The sequence below is a fragment of the Nycticebus coucang genome, chromosome 3 (assembly GCF_027406575.1).
Source record: "Nycticebus coucang isolate mNycCou1 chromosome 3, mNycCou1.pri, whole genome shotgun sequence".
Lineage (NCBI taxonomy): Eukaryota > Metazoa > Chordata > Mammalia > Primates > Lorisidae > Nycticebus > Nycticebus coucang.
In genome coordinates, this window is record NC_069782.1 from 6,180,314 (window position 1) to 6,197,900 (window position 17,587).

Consider the following 17,587-nt stretch of genomic DNA (forward strand, 5'->3'; position numbering starts at 1 on the left):
TGTCACAGCTCACAGCAACCTCCTGCTCTTGGGCTGAAGCGATTCTCTTGCCTCAGCCTCCTGAGTAGCTGGGACTACAGGTGCCTGCCACAACGCCTGGCTATTTTTTTAGAGGCAGGGTCTCATTCTTGCTCAGGCTGGTCTCTAAATTTTGAGCTCAGGCAATCCACCCGTCTCGGCACCCCAGAGTGCTAGGATTGTAGGTGTGAGCCACCACTCCCCTGATTTTTAAATTCATTTCTAGTCATATTGCCTTGTAACCATATAATTTTTCTTTTTACATTTTTGAATGTTATTGAGATTTTCCTTGTGGACCAAATATGGTCAGTTTTCATGACTGTTGCATCAGCTCTTGAAAAGAAAGTATATTGTCTATTATTATGATAGAGAATTTGAAACACCGATGATTTAATTTAGGTCTTCTGAATGGTTATTTCTGTTTGGTCTACTTAATGATTCTTGGACTATGAGAGGTGAATTAAAATCTCTTATTTGTATGTTTTGGTCTATTTGTCTTAGTATCCCTATAATTTCTTCTCCCTGGAAATTGTTGCAATATTATTTGGAGCGTTATGAATTATACCATGACCATTATGAATTGCCCTTATCTGGCTCACATAGTGATGTTACTCATAAATTTTCACTGTCTGGTATTAAGACCATGGCTCCCAAAAAGCTTTGCTTTTGTGTATATTTGCTTTTATTATCTTTGCTTGGCCTTTTTCTTTTAGCCATTCTAAATCACTTTGCTGGCCAGGCGCAGTGGCTCACGTCTGTAATCTTAGCACTCTGGGAGGCTGATCTCTTGAGTAGACAGATCTCTTGAGCTCAGTAGTTTGAGATTAGCCTGAGCAAGAGCAAGACCCTGTCTCTAGTAAAGGTAGAAATAATTAGCCAGGCATGATGGCAGGTGCCTGTAGTCCTAGCTACTTGGGAAGCTGAGGCAAGCGGATCATTTGACACCAGGAGTTTGAGGGTGCTGTGGCACTCTTCCCAGGTTGGGGAGGGGACAGAGTTTCATCTCAAATAAATAAATACATACATACATTCATACATACATACATAAATAACTTTGGGGTATGTCCCTTGAATACAGGAGAGTTTGGTTTTGCTTGGAATCTGAAACTGTTTTATTTTTATTTTTATTTCTTTATTTTTTTGAGACAAAGTTTCACTTTATCACCCTCAGTAGAGTGCTGTGGCATCACAGCTCACAGCAACCTCAAACTCTTGGGCTTAGGCGATTCTCTTTCCTCAGCCTCCCAAGTAGCTGGGACTACAGGCACCCACCACAACACCCGGCTATTTTTTAGTTGTAGTTGTCATTGTTCTTTGGCAGGCCTGGGCTGGATTCGAACCTGCCAGGTCCAGTGTATGTGGCTGGTGCCTTAGCCGCTGGAGCCACAGGCACTGAGCCAAGTCACTTAATTTTCTGAAAGTTAAAAAGGGGAGCAGGGGCTGGGAATGGCTGAGTAATGATCACTGCAGCCCTCATTGAGGGGCCAGGCTGAGTTAAGACACTACGCTGACCCTAGTAGTTTGGGCCAGGACCTCCAGACTCCATTAGGGGGAGAATGCAGCAGGCTCCCCTGCCTCCCACTGCTTGTGTGAAACCTTCTGACCCCCGTGTCACCCCTCACATCCCCAACCCCAAGCCACACAGTCCCAGTGACTCCAGGTTTCCTCTTCCTGCCATGGGGGCTCTGGTGCTGATGGGGGTGGGGAGTTGGTTCTTCTGTTTGGGGCAGCAACTTCTTGGGTGGGGACCCAGGCCCTCAACAGCAGCTGCACCCCGGGGCCCTTCAGTCTTGCCAGCCTGATCTCTGGCCCCATCTCTCCCTATTTCCTTCCACTGAAGCCCTGCCTTGGGGTGATGTCGTGGTATCAGGGACCAAGAGCCACATCCCTGTGTCTGCTGACAGGGGAGAGGGAGGAACAAAGACGCCAACCTGCAGGGGTGGCAGAGACAGGGGCCCTGGGGAGAAGCATCAGGAAGAAGGAAGTGAGAGGTGGGGGGTGACATTGAGGGAGTGGTTGGAGGTGTCAGAAGTTTCTGCCATTAACTGTTAGGCTCTCCTTTCCTCTCTGGTGGGGGTGTGCCCTCTGATTCCCCCTCCTAGGGGAGGGGCCCCTCGGCTGCTGCCCTGCCATCTGGTTGTCCGTGTCCTGGTTTGACAGGCTGAGTCCTGCCTTTGCTGCCAATCCTCTGTGCCATTTGGAGCCTCAGTTTCCCCGCACTAGAGTGAGAGGTTAGACCAGGTTCTCTCCAGCTGGGGATGGTCTGTGACCTTTTTATTTTGAGACAGTCTCACTTTGTCATCCGTGGCATCAGAGCTCACAGCACCTCAAACTCCTGGGCTCAAGTGATCCTCCTCCCTCAGCCTCCAGAGTAGCTGGGACTACAGGTACCCTCCACAACGCCTGGCTGTTTTTTTAGAGATGGGGTCTCACTCTTGCTCAAGCTGATCTTGAACTCCTGAGCTGAGGCAATCCACCTGCCTTGGCCTCCCATAGTACAAGGATTGCAGGCGTGAGCCACCATGCCTGGCCCTGGTCTGTGACTCCGGAACATGGAAGCAGCTCCCAGCTCTCATGGAGAGCTGTTCCTCCTCTGCATGCTAGGCCAGGACAGCCCCATGGGGACATTAACTGAGCAGATGAGCACCTGCCCCTTAGGATTCAGTGACAGAAAAACAGGTGATCATTCCAGAGGGACAAGGGCTTGTTGGGACATGCTGGTTCCATCTGAGCCTCCCATGGAGTGCTGGAGCCCCCACTTCCCAGGGGGCCAAGGTTACACCTTCTACCCAGGAATAGCCTGTGTCCATGATCTGATGTGGGTTGGTCCTGGTGAAGGCTGCTGAGTTGCTCAGGGTTCTCCAGAGGAACAGAGTCAAGAGATGAGAAGGTGGAAGATGTCCTGGCTGCCAAGGCGGGATGGGGGGTCTCTGTCCTCTGCCTTGTGTTCTATCCAGGCCTGCACAGCAGGAGGAGGCCAGTCTGTGTTATTGGATTACAGTCCCTCAGTTTGAAAGTTGATCTCATCTGGAAAAATCCACACAGACATACCCTCCGGCCTAGTCAAGTTGACACGTAGAGTTCACCATCACAGCCCCACATTCTAATTTGAAACAAACATCTCTGAAGGGTGCCCCAGCTACAGAGCTTCTGCAGGGCAGGCTGAGTCCTCTGTTGCATCAACCTGAGAGCTCATCCCTCCCTCCCTCCCCCTCACAAGGACCTGATGCCCCCCCACCCCCCTCTGCCTGTGGCTCTCCAAGTCTGTCTGCTTCCCAGGACAGGCCTGTGACCAGGGTGGTGAAGGAAATGCCAGGTGACGTGACCAAGAGAGATGGGGTGGAGGAGGCCACTCACACCAATGGCCAGGGAAGGCCCTCTGGGGAAGGGACCCTTGAAACCCAGACTGTGTGACATCTCTGCACAGAGGGTGAGAGCCCGGTTTTAATTGCAGCCCTGTTTCTGATCATCTTTGTGGCCTTGGCTAAGTCACTCCACTACCCTGAGACTGACTTAGTTTCCTTATCTGGGACTTGAGAACTGAGCTTTCTCCTTCACAAGATGTCTGACGCTCTGGGACAGAGAAACATAGAAAGGGAAGGGAGGCTCTGCACCGGTAGCTCAGCTGCTAGGACAACAGCCACATATACCGGGGCTGGCAGGTTTGAATCCAGCCCCAGGCCTGCCAAACAATAATGACAACTACAACAAAAAAATAGGCCACTGTGGCGGGCGCCTGTAGTCCCAGCTACTTGGGAGGCTGAAGCAAGAGAATCTCTTAAGCCCAAGAGTTTGAGGTTGCTGTGAGCTGTGATACCATGGCACTCTTCTAAGGGCGACATAGTGAAACTGTCTCAAAAAAAAAAAAAAAAAGAAAGAAAGAAAGAAAGGGAAGGGAACATATTGGGATAAATAGTGGCCTCCAAAAATGATAATATAGCCTGAGCAACATAGTGAGACCCTGTCTCCACAAAAAAATTAAAAATTAGACAAGCATTGTGGTACACACCTGTAATCCCAGTGACTCAGGAGTCTGAGGCAGGAGGATCGCTTGACCCTAGGAATTAGAGGCTGCAGTGAGCTATGATAATGCCATTGCGCTCCAGCCTGGGCAACAGAGCCAGACTCTATCTCAAAAAAAAAACAAGGGGTGGTGCCTGTGGCTCAAAGGGGTAGGGTGCCAGCCCCATATGCCAGAGGTGGCGGGTTCAACCCCAGCCCCAGCCAAAAACTGCAAAAAAAAAAAAAAATGGGCAGCGCCTGTGGCTCAGGGGGTAGGGCACCAGCAACATATACCAAGGGTGGTGGGTTCAAACCCGACCCCAGCCAAACTGCAACAAAAAAAATGGCTGGGTGTTGTGGCGGGCACTTGTAGTCCCAGCTACTCAGGAGGCTGAGGCAAGAGATTCACCTAAGCCCAAGAGTTGGAGGTTGCTGTGAGCTGTGTGATGTTATGGCACTCTACCGAGGGCAATAAAGTGAGACTCTATCTCTACAAAAAAAAAAAAAGAAGAAGAAGAAAATACCCATGTCCTAACCCTGGAACCTATGACTATGACCTCATTTGGATAAAGAGTCTTTGTAGATGCTATTAAGTTATGAATCTTGAGATAAGCAAGTCACCCTGGATTACCTGTAAACCCAATGACAAGCATTCTTATAAGATACAGAAGAGAAGAGGCCTGGGGGAGATGGCCACGCAAGGATGGAGGCGGAAACTGGAGAGATGCTTCCCCAAGCCCAAGCCCAGCAGCGCCTGGAGGCACCTTCTAGAGCCTGCAGGGAAGCCCAATGCTGACACCTGAGTTTGGACTTCTGCCCCACCCTCCGGAACTGAGAGAGAATAAATGTCTGTGGCAAGCCACTTCGTCTCTAGTCATCTGTTTGGCAGTCACAGATGGTCCTTCTGCGTCTTCTGTTTCGTGGGAGGAGACTTCTGATGAGGTTTGTGCATCCTGCCAGGTGGCCTCTGAGGTGCAGGCCCTGCCTGCGGAGGGGCCGGAAGAGCGCTGGGGTACTGCAGACCAGAGGCGGGGTCTGCCTGGTTTCACCCCTGCACTTCTGTAAGACCTTGTCTGTATCCCTCGGCCTCTGGGGACTACTCGGTCAGCACCCAGCCTGGAGTTGAGGTTCAGTATGGACCAGGCTGACCATTCTTGTGACCCTTGTTTTGTTGAGTCATGGTCAGCCAGTGCTGGGCTGGACATGGGAACCCAGAAAGAGGCAGAAGGGCAGCTTCCCCACAGTGGGGGCCTGGCCCATGAAAGGGCGTAGAGCAGCTGAGTGGCCACAGTTAACAGGCTAACTGGGAATATCTTCCCTGCTGCAGGGCAGGAAGTGGGGAGCCTGGAGGCAGGAGGAAGCAGCAGGGATGTGCCCAGCTCAGCTGATAGAACCAAGACTTGGGCTGTAGCCGGGAGGCCCATCTGTGGGGCCCAGGAGCATACTTTGAGCCTGAGGTCACAGGGTATTGGGCTCTAGCCAACTTTGCCCCATACAGTTTCTATTCCTGGGTCTTGGGCTCCAACACCAAATATGGGACAGCCTGAGTCTGGCACTCCCACCTATGGTCAGACGTGGGTTTAAGTGGTATGTCCTGCCCGGTTCCCCCGGCTGGGCCTAAATCATTCCAGTGCTATGGGACTCTCTCTGTAGCTGGCCAGTCACCCAGCGGTCTGTCCACTCATTGGTGTGGTCCACATTGTGTTAAAGATACTCAGGACCAAAATAGCCCCTCTTTCTGCCAGAGAAAGCTGGGGCGAGGGATACAGTCTTGGTTTACACTACAGCTCTGCTCCCGACCCTGCTGGAAGTCCTGGGTACACCCCAACCTGTGACCCCAACTCACCTCACTCATGGCTCAGTCAGGGATCTGCTCATTTGTCAATTCCCTCCTACTGGTCCCTCATGCACTGGCTCAGTCTTTGTGGGTTCTTCCATGCATCACTCACTGGTCAGGGGTCCCTCAGTCGCTGTCGATCACATCCTGAGAGCCGAGCACTGCTCTGTCCTACATGCTGAACAAAACACAAAACACAAACAAAACACAAAAGATGAGCAGTAGAATAGGTGCCGGGGAGAACAAACTGGAGAGGGGCTAAGAAAGAATGGAAAAGGGCAGGCTCGGGGGCTCAGGCCTGTAATCCCAGCACTCTGGGAGGTGGTGGATCGCCTGAGCTCACAAGTTCAAGACCAGCCTGAGCCAGAGCAAAACCCCCTCTCTAAAAAACAGCCAGGCATTGTGGAGGGCGCCTGTAGTCCCAGCTATTGGGATGCTGAGGCAACAGGATTTTGTGAGCCCAAGGTGTAAGCCATAATGTCACAGCACTCTACCAAGGGCAACAAAGTGAAACTCTGTCTCTGGGGGAAAAAAAAAAAGAGTAAGAAAGGGGTGGCGCCTGTGGCTCAGTGGGCACCGACCCCATATATTGAGGGTGGTGAGTTCGAGCCTGGCCTGGCCAAACTGCAACAAAAAATAGCCGGGCATTGTGGCGGGCGCCTGTAGTCCCAGCTACTCGGGAGGCTGAGGCAGGAGAATCGCCTAAACCCAGGAGTTGGAGGTTGCTGTGAGCTGTGTGATGCCACGGGGCACTCTACCGAGGGCGACAAAGTAAGACTATCTCTCCAAAAAAAAAAAAAGAGAGAGAGAGAAAGAGAGAAGGCAGGTGTGGCTAGGCAGAGGCAGTGGGAAGGGGGGATGGGACATGGGGTCAGGGTGTGGGGGACACTCGAGGCCTGTGGACCTGGGCTTCCCACATCACTCAGTCTCGGCAGAGGAGTGGCATGGCCAACTTGTATATTTGAAGTGTCCCTCTGGCTGCTGAGCAAGGGAGTCGAAGCATGAACTGGTCAGTGAGAGTATTTGCAGTGTGCCAGGAAACAAAGTGCAGACGTTCACCCCCTGTGGAGCTTATAAAGGTCCAGAGTTGCCTTCACTGCCTCCATCTGACTCTCGTCACCTCTGGAGACCAAGGGTCACTTCACCCAGGAAGCCACCGGGGAGTTCTCATTGATTGTATCATCCCCCCAGGCTGAGCAGGGCTGATCCTGCCTCTCTCTCCTGGAGCGCAGGGCCTGCTCCCCCCTCACCCCCCACCCCATTCTGTAAGTGTTCCCTGAGGGGCTGAGCCCCAGGCCTGCCTGCCTGTGTGGCCGGTGGGATGAGCGCCCTGACAGACAGCCACCCACCTCACTCGTCTCACTCTTTTGCAGATGGGTCAGCCAGCATTGCCAGTGCAAGGAAGGGCCGAGCTCTCACTGGCAAAGAACGTCAGCTGCTGATCAGCGCGGATCACCGGAAGGCCTGTGGGCTGCTTGGATCCCTGTCTATCTGAGATGGGCCACCCAGGCTGGTCAGTGACCTGCCAGTGACATCTTCAAGGTCCCCAGTCCCCTTGCTCATGGCCCAGGCTCCAGACACCACTATAGAGTTTCACCCTCAGGCTATGGATGAAACTAGGGGCAGAGGAGGACTGGTCCCTCCACCTCTCTCTGCCCAAGCTTCCAGGCCCTTAAGTTAGAAGTGATGCAGCTGTCCCCTGGGATTGCTGAGGGTCAGAGGGAGGGTGACACGGCCACTTAGAAGGCACCGAGTGAAAGGGTCACTATTGGGTGGCGCCTGTGGCTCAGTGAGTAGGGCGCCGGCCCCATATGCCGAGGGTGGCGGCTTCAAACCCAGCCCGGCCAAACTGCAACAACAAAAAAAATAGCCGGGCGTTGTGGTGGGCGCCTGTAGTCCCAGCTGCTCGGGAGGCTGAGGCAAGAGAATCGCATAAGCCCAAGAGTTAGAGGTTGCTGTGAGCCGTGTGACGCCACGGCACTCTACCCGAGGGCGGTACAGTGAGACTGTCTCTACAAAAAAAAAGAAAAGAAAAAAAAAAAAAAAAAAGGGTCACTATTAATGGTAAATCCAGATCAAGTCAGTGTGCCTTGAGTCCCTCCAAGGCCCCAGGTACCTTCAATGTCTTCCTGGCTCCCAGGCAGAGTAGTCCAGTGGTGAGAGCAGAGACCCAAGCCAGGTGCCTGAGTTCTAACTCCTGCCCTGACCCTGTGGGACTCTGCATGAGGTATCAAACTTCACTGCACCTTCTTTTCCTTGTTGGTAAGGTGGGGCTGGTGATTCCCAGGTTTCCACACCATAGGGGGCTGTAGGAGTTTAACAAGTCCATGTGTGTGAAATTTTGAGAATCCTCTGGCCTGTACAGGACAGACATCCATGTTTACTGAATGTGTGAATGACTACAACCTCAAAGTGGCTTGCTGTGTTCCTGACCTGCAGGGAACAAGTCTAAGGCTCAGAGAGCTCAGGGACCTGCCCCAGATCAGGCAGCCAGTTCAGCAGAGCAGGGGTCCCAATCCTCCCAGGCATTCACATGGCCCCACCCCGGAACAGGACCCAAGCCTCTGCTGCTCCCCCAGCCATCTGGAAGGCACCTGGAAATGTTCCTGGCCAACAAGACCTCACCAAAGGGCTCAGCGCCTATAGGTCAAGTGGCTAAGGTGCCAGCCACGTACACCAGAGCTGGTGGGTTCAAATCTGGCCCAGGCCTGCCAAACAACAATGATGGCTGCAACCAAAATATAGCCAGGTGTTGTGGTGGATGCCTGTAGTCCCAGCTACTTGGGAGGCTGAGGCAAGAGAATCACTTAAGCCCAGGAGTTGGAGGTTGCTGTGAGCTGTGATGCCACCACACTCTACCCAGGGTGATAGCTTGAGGCTTTGTCTCAAAAAAAAAAAAAAAAAAGAGAGAGAGTGAAGGTCAAGAGTACTGGTCAAGGTCATGGACTACAGCACAATCTCCCTGTCCCTTTTCCACTCCAAACCCTGTATCTACACAGCCCAGGGCCCAGGCTAGGGCAGTCAGAGGCCAGGTGACCCCGTCATGTGTGGGGCCAAAGACTTTGGACACAGCAGGCATCTCATGTGCCCTGGTCAGCATCCTCCCAAGGGTGAGCCATGCCAGTCCTAGCGAGTCAGCACCCAGGTCTGCCGGAGCCCCTGACTTCAAGCTGGAAATCATCAAGGCTGCTTAGCAGATGAGCCTAGGCCTGATTCATGGAGCTGAGGGGTACATGAGCTGGGCCTCAAGTCATCAGCTGCCAGCCCCAACAGGTGGAGGAGGCTGGGCCTTACCAGGGAGAGTGTCCTGTGTACCATATGGCAAAGCCATTGTTTCTTTTTTTTTTTTTTTTTTTTTTTTAGAGACAGAGTCTCACTTTATGGCCCTCGGTAGAGTGCCGTGGCCTCACACAGCTCACAGCAACCTCCAACTCCTGGGCTTAAGCTATTCTCTTGCCTCAGCCTCCTGAGTAGCTGGGACTATAGGCGCCCGCCACAACACCCGGCTATTTTTTTTTTGGTTGCAGTTTGGCCGGGGTTGGGTTTGAACCTGCCACCCTCGGTATATGGGGCCGGCGCCTTACCGACTGAGCCACAGGCGCCGCCCAAAGCCATCGTTTCTAATGGTCCTTGCATGGACCAGACCCTTGCCTGGGCCCATGATAGCTGTGCTGCATGGGGAGTACTGTCCCAGTCCTTGGGGAGCTCACAAGTGTGCTTCAGAGGGTCCTTGCTCAGACCTTAGTGCATGGTCGTTGTGCTCCCATTTTATAGGTGATCAGCTGGCAGCCTGGGATTCAAAGCCAAGCCCATCTGGCCCTGGAGCTTATGGGCTTTGGAAGCCAGTTTGGCTCTAGCTGGTATCTGGAGCATTTTTCTTGTGAGTCAGGAATGCCACTGGCCTGCCTAAGCGGTGCCACTCATCTCTTGCAGACCAGCCAGTTCCTGCTGGAGGCCCTTGGTGTGATCTGGGAGACCATGTCCAAGCCCCCCCACCTCCTGCTATGTCTGCTCCGGGCTGCCCCGAGGCAACGAGTCTGCACCCTGTTCATCATCTTCTTCAAGTTCATTTTTTTCATCTCTGTCATGATCTACTGGCATGTTGTGGGAGAGCCCAAGGATCAAGGGCAGCTCTATAACCTGCCTGCAGACATCCCCTGCCCCACCTTGGCACCCCCTATCCGGCCCTCCAGCACCCCCACTCCAGGCAACATCTTCTTCCTAGAGACTTCAGACCGGACCAACCCCAACTTTCTGTTCATGTGCTCAGTGGAGTCAGCTGCCAGGACTCACCCCGAATCCCACGTGGTGGTCCTGATGAAGGGTCTGCCCCGCGGCAACGCCTCCCTGCCCCGGAACCTGGGCATCTCACTTCTGGGCTGCTTCCCCAATGTCCAGATGCTCCCGCTGGACCTGGAGGAGCTGTTCCGGGACACGCCGCTGGCAGCTTGGTACACGGCTGCGCAGGGGCACTGGGAGCCCTACCGGCTGCCGGTGCTGTCTGATGCCTCCAGGATCGCGCTCATGTGGAAGTTCGGGGGCATCTACCTGGACACAGACTTCATCGTCCTCAGGAACCTGAGGAACCTGACCAATGCACTGGGCATCCAGTCCCGCTATGTCCTCAACGGTGCCTTCCTGGCCTTCGAGCCCCAGCATGTGTTCATGGAGCTGTGCATGCACGACTTTGTGGCCCACTACAATGGCTGGATCTGGGGCCACCAGGGCCCACAGCTGTTCACACGGGTCTTCAAGAAGTGGTGTGCCATCCGCAGCCTGCAGGAGAGCCGCGCCTGCCGCGGCGTCACCACCCTGCCCCCTGAGGCCTTCTACCCCATCCCCTGGCAGAACTGGAGGAAGTACTTTGAGGACATCAGCCCCAAGGAGCTGGTCCAGCTGCTTAATGCCACCTACGCTGTCCACGTGTGGAACAAGAAGAGTCAGGGCACACAATTCAGAGCCATGTCCAGGGCACTGCTGGCCCAGCTTCACGCCCACTACTGCCCCACAACACACGAGGCCATGAAGATGTACTTGTGAGGAGCTCACCAGGCCACCACCCCACCCACCCCTGATGGAGAGGGGTGCCTGCCCTCCTTCTGGGGAGGCGAGATGGCAGGACCTGGGGTGGGGAGTGCGCTGGGGCCACCTGGCTGGGCCAGACTGGTGAGGAGTTATTGCAGGAGCCACAGCAGGCCCTGGGGACAGCCCCTCCAAGCCAGAGAGACTGTGGACACCCCCTGGGCCAGTGCCCTGTCTCAGGCCAGTGCTGACAAGTGGTGCCAGAACCAGCTGGAGTGAGCTTGGTGAGTGTCCCAGGCCTCCTAGACCTCAGAGTACCTCCCAGGTGGTACAGGGCAGCCAAGTGAAGCCAGGCAGTAGGGGCTGAGCTACCCTGGAGGGAGCCTGGGGAGCTTGGAGAGCAGGAGCAAAGGGGATAAGGGAGGAGAGGGAGGTTCCTGGCAGGGGAGGAGGCAGCCAGTGGGAGGGTGCATACCCAGTCCTAGGGAATTTTCGGAAGGGAAGAACAGGGTGAGGCAGGTGGAGCTGGCGGAGAGCCTTTCCAGAGAGGCCCCTCACACCCACCCACCCTTTCTGCTTCCAGAGATGCTGCCCCCTGGCTTGGGCATGGGAGCATGGAGGTGCTTTTGGCTCAGGAGAAGAATTTTAAAGAACACTCCGTCCCCCATTATAAAAACAGGAGAATAATAAATATGATAAAAGTGACCTACTGACATCTAGTGCTTCATAGCTGGTGAAGTGCGGTTGCACGCACAGCTCTTATCAGCTCCGTTCTGATGAGGAAACAGCTGGGGCCACACAACTGGTCCAGAGCGGAGGGCTCAGGATCCTGCTGGCAGCCCCGCATGCCCTGGGATGGGCCTCCCTGCGGTGGGGGTGTGAGGCACCTGTTTTTCTTTCACTTTCCAAGGCTCACAAACACCTGCACTCTCACCCCCAGCCCATAATGGAGCCCACCACCAGGGCAGCAGGGAGCCCAGCCAATCCTGGGAGGGGTTCCAGTGGGGGAGGTGTGAGGGCCTGTGGCATTCCTCCAGCCTCACCCTGGCATGCCTGCCAAGATCCTGGGAGAGGCCAGAAGTATCCTGATGAGTGGCCCCAGGGCTGGGCCAGAGGAAAATCTCCCTCAGGACAAGGCCCCAGCTGGTTCACATTTTGGAAGCTGATGGAGGGCCGGGGCGTTCCAACCAGGCTGAGAAGCCCTCCTGACAGGGCTGGCTGGGTTGGGGGACCTGACAGGTGCTCTGGTACCAAGCTAGGAGGTGGCCTGCACCCCCTTGGACCCTGCCTGAAGACCATCTTGGGCAGCCTGGTGAGGAGGTGAGTTCCCTGGCTCTCCAGGTATTCAAGAGCAGTGACTTTTTTTGTGAAAACAATGAATTATAAATTGAATATTTCTCCAACCACATCATTTCACCTATCTTTAAAAATTTAAATTTAAAAAAGAATGAGCAGGCTTGGTAGGGCACAGTGGCTCATGCCTGTAATCCTAGCCCTTTGGGAGGCGAGGCAGATGGATTGCCTGAGCTCACAGGTTCCAGACCAGCCTGAGTCAGAGGGAGACCTCATCTCTAAAAATAGCTGGGTGTTGTGTGGGACCCCTGTAGTCCTAGCTACTTGGGGGCCTGAGGCAAGAATCGCTTAAGCCCAAGAGTTTGAAGTTGCTGTGAGCTGTGACAGAACAGTACTCTATCAAGGTGGACAAAGTGAGACTGTCTCAAAAAAAGAAAAGAAAAACTAGCCAGGTGTTGTGATGGGCTACTCAGGAAGTTGAGGCAAGAGGAGCACTTGAGCCCAAGATTTTGAGGTTGCTATGAGCTATGATGCTATGGCACTCTACCCAGGGCAACAGACTGAGACTCTGTCTCAAAAAAAAAAAAAAAAAAAAAAGGCTAGGCCAGGTGCAGTGGCTCAAGCCTGTAATTCCAGCATTCTGGGAGGCCGAGGCAGGTGAATTGCCTGAACTCACAGATTGGAGACCAGCCTGAGCCAGAGCGAAACACCCTCCACCCCCCGTGCTGGGTGTTGTGGCAGGCGCCTGTAGTCCCAGCTACTTGGGAGGCTGAAGCAAGAGAATCACTTGAGCCTAAGAGTTTCAGGTTGCTGTGAGCTATGACTTCAGAGCACTCTACCAAGGGCAGCAAAGTGAGATTCTGTCTCAGAAAAACAAACAAAAGAATGAAAAAGAATGACCAAGCTTTAGTTTTAAAATACAAATAATATATCTAACTGTATAAGCAAGTGAGATGCCCTCTTAGAGTCATATGATTTGACCATCATATTATAGTGAGTGCCTACTGTGTGCCAGTTACAGAAGTGAAACAGACACCCTTCCCTCCCTTTGCCCTAAGTGCTTCCGTGGCTCCTGTTGCCTGTGGAACAAAGGCTGAGCCCAACATTCAAGGCCCTCCATGATCTTGCTCCACTTCCCTCTGCAGCCTTGAATTTGACACCCTCATTACACTAAACTGCATACTCTCAGCTCCCCTTCCCACCCCACAGCAACATGTTGACAGTCTTTATCTTTTTGCGGATCTGCCTGCACTGCCCTTCCCAACTACCTTCACCAACATATTTCTCCTGTTCCTTTCTGCAGTGCCAATGCCCCCTCCAGGAAGCCTTCCCTGACTGCCCCTCCTTCAGTCCCAGGGCTCCCAGGCATCCATAATGGTTGGATTCTTGACCTGTCTGCTCAAAAGTCAAGTCCTTATCTGGGTCATTCCTGGAGTTAGGGTCAAGGATGCTCCCCAGGGGCATCCAGGTAGCTATGTGGGGTCCTTGAGAAGTTCCTTTTGGGTCCGGCATGGTGGCTCATGTCTGTAATCCCAGCACTCTGGGAGGCCGAGGCAGGAGAATCCCTTGAGATCAGGAGTTTGAGACCAACCTGAGCAAGATGAGACCCCATCTCTACTAAAAATAGAAAAAATTAGCCAGGCATTGTGGTGGGTATCTGTAGGCCCAGCTATTCAGGAGGCTAAGACAGGAGGATCACTTGAGGCCAGGAGTTTGAGATTACTGTGAGTTAGGCTGACACTATGACATTCTAGTCCCAGTAACAAAATGAGGCTCTTGTCTCAAAAGAAAAAGTTCCTTTGGTCCATGCAGAGCTCAGGGCCTGGAAGGAACTAGCTCTAGTAAAACAATATAAAAGTGTGATTTTGTAAGGCAAGTTAAGGTACAGTAAGATGTACATTCGTTTCAATGTAGAACAAAACTTGAGCCTCTAAAAAGATATTCTGTTGCTCACATCATCATGAAATGTTTTACAAGGTTGAATTGTGGCTGGTCTTAGAACTAAGAAGGACTTGTCCCAGGGCTGACACCCACTGGGGTCCCCTGCAGGGGGAAGGGACAGACCCCAGTTAGACACACCTGGGGTAGAACTGCAGCTCTACCGGGCTCTGGCTATGTGGCCTTACACAAGTCCCCTGACTCTCTGAGCCTCAGTTTCCCCATCTGTAAAACCTTACAGGATGTCATGAATGAAATCTTGTGCTGTCTGCTGCTCGGCCTGGAGCAGAACAGGCAGGAAGTGCCAGGAGGCCTGGAGTGTCTTGACACCAATAGCAAACCCCAATTTTGTTTAGCTTTCAGGTAGCCTTGGGCTACAGAGAAAATGGGAGCCTCCCCAGGCCCTGGGGGTGAGTCTCAGTTGGTCCATGCCAGTCCTGGTCATTCCACTCCTTTTGCTAGTAATTGGTATAGAAATGGGCATGTTGTATAATATTATTCCGGCCAATGAGAGTTAGGGGAAGTCAGCTGGAAAGGGGGATTTCTGAGAAAATTTTCATAGACACAGGGAGGAACGTTTCTTCTCTGTTTTTGCATAAGGGTGTGGTGCTCAGAGCAAGGGGTAGCCCTCTTGAGGCCATGAGGGGACAATGTGAGCTCAAAAGTCAATGCAGTAGATCCTTGAAGACAGAAAAATGCCAATGAACTGCTGAATTAACCAACCCTGGAGGCACCTCATCACCAGACTCCTTGTGATGTGTGGCAGGCCTGGTGGACTGCTCCCTAGTGGCCAGTCCTCCTGTGATCCTCTTAGTAACAACAGAACACACTGAGTTTTGGCTGGACATTACAGCCCCCTTGCTGCATACTACGCCCCCCAGCCTCCTGGGCAGCCCAACCATGGGATGTGAGCAAAAGTGATGTGTATAGCTTCTGGGTTACTTCTACAGGTGTTCACTCACCTTGGGCACTCTCTCACCGCCCCCTTCCCACTAGCTGGAACACAGCAGCAACTGGAGCACCGCTGGCCCCAGCGTGCTTGCCTTGGGACTGTGATGTGAGACAGAAATAATCCTGTACCTTATTTCAGCTACTCTGTGTTGGAGCCTTTTTGTTACAACAGCTTGCAAAGGTCCTTAACCAATGTGTCATGTGGGACAGTGTCCCTTCATAGTTTCAGCCACTCTTTATTGTTTCTAGCAGGCAGCAGCCACCTGTCTGATCTTGTTTCTCTCCTTGGAAGCTGGCAGAAGCTGGGGCTGGGTTCTAACTTTTGGTGGTGGGTAGGGACTGGGAGGCCGTCCTCCTCTCTGAGTTCACATCCCACGCACCACCTGGGTTTCCTCTGCTGCTGCTCTGCCCACCCACCCCTCCCCCACAGTAGCACTGACCACACCTGTGTTCAGGTGCCTTGTCCTGTCCAGACCCCAACCTCACAGTGGAACTCCCAGCATGCCTTGTACTGGACTGGTCCAAGTTAGAACCCAAAACCAGACTTCCAAGAACATGGTCCTGGTCCGTAGATGGAGGTCATTGCAATTTAATATTTAAACAAGAAGTTGAATATTGATACACCAGCAAAGGCGAATTAGTTCCGCTACCCTAGAGCAGCTGGGAAGGCGACTTTCCTTCCCTGCTTGCCTGTGCCTGGCCAATGGGAGAGCTCACTGAGTAACTGCTGGTTTGCGGGCCTTGACCCCCTGCCAGGCCGGTCAGTGTCCCCCTGTAAAGGAGTAAAGGATGGATCTTCATCTTCCTCTTAGTCCTGGCCAAAAAAAAAATCTGTAAACACCCTGGCTAGAAACAAGGGGCTAGCAACAAGCTGGAAATGAGCCAAGCAGGCCTCTGAGGGAGGATCCGATTACATGTCCCCGGGGCAGATTTCCGTAGGTGGTCCCTTCCTTCTCCTTTCCCAGAACTGGGTTGCCCAACAAATATTACAGCTCATACTCCTAAGTTAGGGGGAGGGAGAAGCAGCCTGAGACAGCCAGGGCCTGGTGACTTGAGCTTTGGATGGGGCAGGAGGAAGCAAAGGGTCTCTGGAGTAAGGCCCAGAAAGAGCAGAGGAGCCAGACTCCTCAGGCTGCCATATGGGGCTGCAGGAGGAGGACGCTGGGCTCTGGTCTGTGGGCTGGCACAGGCCGGTGATGGGGAGTTACGGCAGGCAGGCCCTGGACTCTGCCCCAGCTCCCCACACAGCCCCCTTCCTGCCCTCAGTGCAGGACAGCCAAGGTCTGTTTCAAATCTCAGCACTGCCATCTACTTGCTTAGCCTGGGTTCCTCCATGTGGAAAGTGGGGGTGTGATAATAATACCACTCTAAGCCCATATGCTCTGTGCCAGGCGCTGGCTGGCTGATTAAATTGTCACAACCTTAGTAGGAGGTAAGCCCCACCCATCTCCTCTCTGCAGAAGTGGAAGTGGCCACAGCTCTGGCCAGGGCTTGGAGGGAGGGAAAGGGGAACTTTGGACCCCCTGTCCTGCCCTGAGCATTAGCCATCTCTCATGGCCCAAATGAGGTGCAAGAGCACAGCAGTCTGAGGGGCAGAGGCTGCAGTCCTCACCAGCTGGTTGGTGGACAGCAAGGACACCTTCTGGCATGGAGATCAATCAGCCTTTCTCCTGTCACCCTGGTGCCACCAGTGCCCATCCTCTGGGCTTCTTTTTTCCCTAGGGGCCTAAAAAGTGAAAGAGGAAGACTCAGCCAGCACTTCTGCTTTTAGTGTCAGGAGCATTTGAGAGTTCTCCTGTTCTGGACGGGGGCCTGCCTGGCATGACATGAGGAGAGTTGGGGCCAAGACTGCTTCCTGGGTCCAGTCCAGAATGTGGTCCTTAGAGAAGGACCATAAATGCTCTCAGCCTGCAGTTCTTCAGGGCCAGCTGTGACTGCTCAGGCCCGGTCTAGCCCAACCCTCTGGGTTCAGAGGTGTCAAGGATACAGTTTTTTAGGGGTTTTTTTTTTTTTTTTTGAGACAGTCTCACTAAATCACCCTAGGGTTGAGTGCTGTGGTGTCAGAGCTCACAGCAACCTCAAACTCTTGGGCTCAAGTGATTGTCTTGCCTCAGCCTCCCAAGTAGCTGGGGAACCACAATGCCTGGCTATTTTTAGAGATGGGATCTCTTTCTGGCTTGGGCAACCTCAAACTCCTGAGCTCAAGCAATCCACCTGCCTCAACCTCCCAAACCTGCTAGGATTACAGGTGTGAGCTTCCGCACTAGCCCAAGGGAACAGTTTTACTGTTTGGACGCCTGAATCTTTCCATGACTGGATGGTGCTGAAGATCATTTGTCATGGTACCTGTTAGGATTCATTTCAGCTGCAAATTTTATTGTCACAGTTACAAATAAACTGTGACACTAAGATAGGAGTGGCTTAAACAAGATAGAAGTCACTTTCTAGCTTATGGAGGTGGGCAGCCCAGGGCTGGGGTGGCAGTTCCTCAGTTTCAGGAGCTAGGCTCCCATTAGCTGGTGGTTC

At 53.2% G+C, this 17,587-nt stretch overlaps 1 protein-coding gene across 1 annotated transcript; it reads left to right on the forward strand.

Annotated features, from left to right (window-relative positions):
- The first annotated feature begins 4 nt into the window (after positions 1 to 4).
- Positions 5 to 17,273, forward strand: A4GALT (alpha 1,4-galactosyltransferase (P blood group)). The gene is made up of 3 exons (XM_053585249.1): positions 5 to 4,962; positions 7,231 to 7,370; positions 9,791 to 17,273. Exon 3 carries the CDS (start codon positions 9,836 to 9,838, stop codon positions 10,895 to 10,897), a length of 1,062 nt encoding a protein of 353 aa, XP_053441224.1. The 5' UTR covers positions 5 to 4,962; positions 7,231 to 7,370; positions 9,791 to 9,835; the 3' UTR covers positions 10,898 to 17,273.
- Positions 17,274 to 17,587: the final 314 nt, after the last annotated feature.